Raw genomic sequence first — 6,355 nt, 5'->3', positions numbered from 1 at the left:
CTCCTCCTCCTCCTCTCCCCGTCTCAGTTCCTGTCCCTTCACTAGAGAGCAACTTGGAGCCAGCACCACCAGGGGGCGATGTCTCCTCAGAAACCTAAGGCACCTTCTGATAAACTTCCTCCTTGAGCTTCATTGTAGTAGAATCAATCCTTGGCAGTTGCAATCCAGTGTTTTATCTGGGACCTTGGGCAAATCCCTCCCCCCTCTGAGCCTCCATCTACCCCTCTTCTAAATTGGGAAAGGTAATAGTATTAACCAGGATTGCAAGGAATCATATGAGGCAATGCTTGCAAAGCACCAACTTGGCTCTCAGTACCTGGGGGGTGGCAGTCTTGTGCATGAGGCAGCAGCAGAGACTATTCTTAACACAGTGACTGTGCAATGACAACCACTACTGATGGTGACAACAGTAATAATGATTGAGGACCTGCTCTGTGCCAGGTGTTTAGATTTCAGAGCAATCCTACACCACTAACATGCCCATCTTACAGATGAGAAAACTGAGGCCCTGAAAGGTCAGAAGACTTGCCAGGCTCACCCAGCCCACAAGTGGTCAGGGAGAGATATTAATCCAAGCCTATGCTTTAACCACTGCTATCTGCCTTTCTCTTATTTTAATAGCAATAGCATGACCCTATCTTTTCCTATAGTCCTCTCACCTCCCCAGCTCAGAGCCCATTAGCCAGAGTTCCTAGCAATGGAGGTCCCTCGCTCTTGCTCTCCTCACTCCCTACCTTCCTTCACCCTCCAACACAGTCCTGGGAACATGGCAACTCTGATCTCAGCTGAAGGGGCTGCCACTCTCCCTGAACTTGGACTGGGGCGGGGGGTGGGGCAGACGCTCAATGGAGGAGCTGCCTTAAGCTGGCAGTCGGACATCCCCCAAGGGCTCCCAGACTGCGAGAGGGCTCAGGCCGGGCTGAGGGACCCCCCTCCCAAGTGCATGAATCTCGTGCACCAGGCCTCTACTTTAACAAGCTCTGGCCCTAGCCGGTTTGAGCATCAGCCTACGAATTGAAGGGTCCCTGGTTTGATTCCCAGTCAGGGCACATGCCTGGGTTGCAGGCTCAATCCCCCGTAGAGGGGGTGCAGGAGGCAGCTGATCAATGATTCTCTCTCATCATTGATATTTCTATCTCTCTTTCCCTCTCCCTTCCTCTCTGAAATCAATAAAATATGTATTAAAAAAATAAAATAACAAGCTCTGCTGTGTCAAATGTTGCCTTGGGCAAGTTGCTTAAGTTCCTTGGGCCTCAGTTTTCCCATCTTTAAAATAGGGATCATATTAGTAACTGCTTCCTAGGCTTGTTAAAACATATAGTGAGTTTACATGTGTGGTTGTGTGTGTGTGTGTGTGTGTGTGTGTGTGTGTGTGTGTGTGTGTGTAAGTGGAAGACATGTACCTATTACATGTGAGGTAATATACATAAAATGCTTAATAAACTGCTTGGCCCGTAATAAGCTTGTTACATGTCGATACTATTACGTTTTGTGAACTGGTGTCCGCGACAGTGCAGATTTCTGCGCTCTGCCGCCCAGAACCTGGGTGGTGAAAGATATTTGTAGTTCTATTATGATTTCCCCTCAGGGCACTGAGGTCTTCCCCCTCCTGGGCTCTGTCCTGCATGACCCCGAAGTCTTCAAGCAGCCAGAGGAGTTCAACCCAGGCCGATTTCTGGATGCAGACGGAAGGTTCAAGAAGCAGGAGGCATTCCTGCCCTTCTCCTTAGGTATCTACTGGGCCGGTTCCTGCCCACCCACTGGCTGGGGTGTGAGGAGGGCTAGCCCAGCCCTATCTCCCTCTTCCCTCCAGGTAAGCGTGTCTGCCTCGGGGAGGGCCTGGCACGAGCGGAGCTGTTCCTTCTCGTCACCGCCATCCTGCAGGCCTTCTCCCTGGAGAGCCCGTGCCCAGTGGGTGCTGTGAGTCTCCAGCCAGCTGTCAGTGGCCTTTTCAACATCCCCCCAACCTTCCAGCTGCAAGTCCGTCCCCGCTGACCTCCATCCCACCCCATCGTGTGGAACAAATGAAGGAGAGGGTATTGGGAGGTAGCAGCCTCGACCTTGGGCCTGGACATGGCTGTGTCCAGAGCCATGTCTACACCACAGGAAACCACGTTCACACACCTGTAGTTGTTTGTGAGAGTCAGTCACACAGATACTCGTCCGCAGGGCCACACTCACTGAACCACACACCCATACACAGCCACAAGGCAACTCAGCCACGCAAGCTTTCTATAGACATAAATTTAGTCTTTCTGGAATCATAACCACATGCCCAGATAACCCACCAACTTGCATACAAGGTAAGTCCCCTGGACTCACAACCCATATGTGGGAGTTCCACCGTATTCTCGGCCCACATGCCCTCTTCACTGATCACACTTAACAGCACCACTGTCTCCAGGAGCCTGGAGCAAGGAACAGGTACCCTCCTGGGCCATGTTGCAGAGAGACTACCCTCAGCCCTCGAGGGACCACACCATTACCCAGGCACGTGACTCACCAGCCACACTCTCCCAACCACTGAACCACACAGCCAGCTCACGCCTGGCCTCGTCCTGACTCCCAGATACCTTCCTACTGAGACAGTCACACCCTGGCCTTCCCACCTTCAGCCTTCAAGGACCCTTTCCAAGCACCCTGATCCCTAAATTCTCCCAACTACAGATATACCCTCATTGTGCAGTTATGCACACAGAACTGGGAACCAAGTAAACTAGGACACATGGGACCCTCAGACCAGGTTATATAACCATGTTGAAAGCCTCTCCTGCCTCCTCAGCACACACTGACCCACCGTCATCCTCAAAGTCCCCCGTAGAAACGGGGGAAGGGACTAGAGCAGTGGTTCTCCACCTTCCTAATGCCGTGACCCTTTAATACAGTTCCTCATGTTGTGGTGACCCCCAATTTCACTGTTACAAATTGAACATAATTAAAGCATAGTGATTAATCACAAAAACAATATGTATTTATATATGTGTTTTCCGATGGTCTTAGGTGACCCCTGTGAAAGGGTCGTTCGACCCCTAAAGGGGTTGCAACCCACAGGTTGAGAACCACTGGGCTAGAGGAACAAGTAGGGGCCAGATTCCAACTCCCGGTGTCAGGGAAGAGACCAGATCTGCTGGCCTTGTGACTCGAAGGTCCCTGTTTTGTAATAAAAGTTTGTTTCTGGCCTGTGGTCCAGCCCCGTGGCAGAGCCTGGTGTGTGTGTGACAGTGTCTGACATTGTGAGTAAGGGGTGGGGATGGGGGCGTCCACCCCTCCCTGGAGGCTGGGCGGGACCTGAAAAACATGGCCCCCGCCCACCCTGGCTGTTGACATCAGTACCAGATGTGGGGAGGAGGGGCCTGTCCTGGGCTTACTTCCCGGGAGGCCGAGGGGGGTGGGGAGAAGGTAACCTCGGAACAGCTGGCCTGGACCCTGGACAGGGTGGGCCTCAGCCAGGGAAAGCCTGAAAATGGCCCATCCAATCCCTGGGAACTCTCCCAATCTAAAAGCAGATTCTGAAACACAAACCCTAACCCTACTTCCGCCTCTTTTAAACCCTTTTCCTCCTGCCTTCTTTAAGAAACCAGAAGCATCGTTTTATTTGTTAATTAGTAAGGAAGTTTTCAAACACAGAAGTAGACCAGTACAATCACCAATCTCATTTGACAACCATCACCTTCCTGCTTTTTATTTCATCCACTTTTCTGCTAGTTTTATGACAATTTTCAAGATTCAAAATTCCAGTAAAGCTGAGGGAATTATTGGGGAACTGCCATGTGCCCCTGGCTTCAGTTGGCTTTAGTACATGTCTCTCCACCTGTCCATCCAGCTCATTTTTCTAGGAGTTTCAAAGTAACTTGCAGACAGTTTATCTGACCCCTGAATGCTTTAGCAATGCATGTATCATTAAAGTTTTTTTTTAATTTATTGATTTTAAAGCAAGAGAGGACATCAATTTGTTGTTCCACTTATCCATGCATTCATTGATTAATTCTTGTATGTGCCCTGACCTGGCATCAAACCTGCAACCTCGGTGTATTGAGACAATGCTCTAACTGACTGAGCTACCCAGCCAGGGCCGAAAGTTTTGTGTTTTGGCTTTTTTTCCTCTGATGCTATCACTTTATTTTTTGGCTTAAGTTCTATAGAGGTAGCCCAGAACAGTGATATGATGAGATTGGGATCAGATCCTAACTTTGCCACTTTCCAGCTGATCACAGCCTGACTGAGGAGGTAGCATCTGAGAGATGTACTAAATTTCAAAAAAGAAATGTGAAAAATTCTGGGACTTAATAGAAACAAAATACAAGCTAAGTTCTGGGATGTACTATTACTGTGTTTTAATATGTCAGTGCTGTGGGCAAAAAAAGGGACCACATACTAAACCTGATAAGCTCAGGGGAGGCCTGCATGACAGCCTTGTCTACGCAGACTGAAAGTAACCACATAGGACAGTGTGACCGTAATTCCTAACTAAAAGCAGGTCATGGCCAGTAGCCTGTCCTGGGCCTGTAGCTTCCTTGACAAAGGTCAACCTTTCCTTAAGTGAGCCTGTCTTTTTGCATCTAAGGTAACATACCTTGGAAATGTTAGAGTAATCTTTCCCAGACCCCTCAGGGCACACCCAAGGAACCAGAGCTGAGACCACAGAAGCCCTTGCTGTTATCTGTTCTTCCACATACCATCTCTATGTGCTGTAATTGCTCACTATCCTGTAAAAGAAGTACGTATCCGTTTTACTTTTCATCCAATCTCAGAGATTCCCCCTGCTCCACCCGCCACCCCTACCTCCGCCTTTGCTTTCTCCCATCCCCTAAATCTACCACCAATAGATTTCATGTAACCCACCCTACACCTCCTCCTCTGGTTCTAAGGTATAAAATAAGCTGCAAAACTGCCATTCTCTGGAGCTTTTCTCAATCCGTTGAAATTTTTTATTCCTGGCCATCGTCATCAGTTTAGCTCAAATACACTCATAAAAATTCTCTGCAGGTTTGGACGTGTCTCACATCAACAGTGTGATGTGAAAAGGAATGAGTGATGTTTAAGGTTTTCTCCTTTTAAATTAAAGCGATGACTTGCTTTCTTTAGCACTCAAAATTCACATCCAGGGAAGCATGGGATCGGGAATACTAGCAAACTTTTCTGTAAGGAAGGATGGACCTTGAACTGCATCAGTGTGAAAGGTGACACGTGTTAAGATGATTTTAGTTTGGGTGTGTGTGGTAAAATATGCATCACGATATCATTTTAACCATTAGTGTACAACTCAGTAGCATTATATACGTTTATAATGTATCTGTATCCAAAATTTCATCTGCAACAAAGAGGCTTAACTTTTTAAAACAATAACCCCCCCCCCTTTAAAATTTGTTTTTCAAAAGTTACAACCACAGGCGCTCTCTCTCAGGACACATGCCCGGGTTGCCATTCTCTTCCCTCTCTCCTTCCCCCACAGCCACGGGTCCCCATCCACTAAGGGACCTCACTGAGGTGAGGCTTGTCACCAGGGGAGCAATGGGCAGCAGCACCTCTTCCAGGGCTAACCCCCTGACCCTGTCTCCAAGGCCCCCTTTTCTCTGACTTCCCAGCCAAAGCAGCCCAGCCTAGGCTCTCCTGTTGCTGCTTCCACGCCCTTCCTCGTCCCACTGTCCTAAGTATGATTTTGCTGCCATCAATAAATTCTTACTTGCTTTTCTACAAAAAAAGAAAAAGTTACCACCGCAATACCTATTTTGACACCTCTCACTTATTGGCAGCTCTTCAGTGTCAGTGTTCATGTTTCCCTGACAGTCTCATAAACGTAATTTATAACTGGGTTTGTTCAAACAAGGCCCCAAAGCCTCACCATACAGTGCCTTTGTGCCATCTTACATCTTTGAAATCTTCAACCATTCTCTAACATTTTGTGTGCCACTTTTTTGTTTTGTTTCAGAGAGGAAGGGAGAGGAAGAGAGAGATAGAAACATCAATGATGAAAGAGAATCATTGATCAGCTGCCTCCTGCATGCCCTCGACTGGGAATTGAGCCTAAAACCCAGGCATGTGCCCTAGCCAGGAATTGAACCCTAACCCCCTGATTCACAGCTCAATAGGAAGAGAGAGATAGAAACACTAATGATGAAAGAGAATCATTGATCGGCTGCCTCCTGCATGCCCTCAATTGAAACTAAAACCCAGGCATGTGCCCTAGCCAGGAATCGAACCCTAACCCCCTGATTCACAGCTCAACGCTCAACCACTATTAGTAAGCCACACCTGCCAGGCACCACTTATTTCTTGAAGAAATGTGTCCTTTACAATTTTTCTTATTTATTTTTTTTTTAATTTTAGAAAAAGAAGAAAAGAGAGGGAGAGGGAA

General features: G+C 48.0%; 1 protein-coding gene across 1 annotated transcript in view; it reads left to right on the top strand.

Moving 5' to 3' along the window:
* LOC102262701 (cytochrome P450 2S1) overlaps positions 1-2,731 on the top strand; it is a 13,514-nt gene extending 10,783 nt beyond the window's left edge. Inside the window, exons 9-10 of the mRNA XM_014541691.1 lie at positions 1,589-1,730; positions 1,814-2,731. Coding sequence (XP_014397177.1) covers positions 1,589-1,730; positions 1,814-1,995 — 324 coding nt within the window. The 3' untranslated portion in view covers positions 1,996-2,731. The remainder of the gene's footprint in view (positions 1-1,588; positions 1,731-1,813) is intronic.
* The last annotated feature ends 3,624 nt before the right edge of the window (positions 2,732-6,355 follow it).

This window comes from Myotis brandtii, unplaced genomic scaffold (genome assembly GCF_000412655.1).
Source record: "Myotis brandtii unplaced genomic scaffold, ASM41265v1 scaffold277, whole genome shotgun sequence".
Taxonomy (NCBI): Eukaryota; Metazoa; Chordata; class Mammalia; order Chiroptera; family Vespertilionidae; genus Myotis; species Myotis brandtii.
The sequence above is the reverse complement of the archived record's forward strand: the minus strand, read 5'-3'. Positions and strand labels throughout refer to the sequence as shown.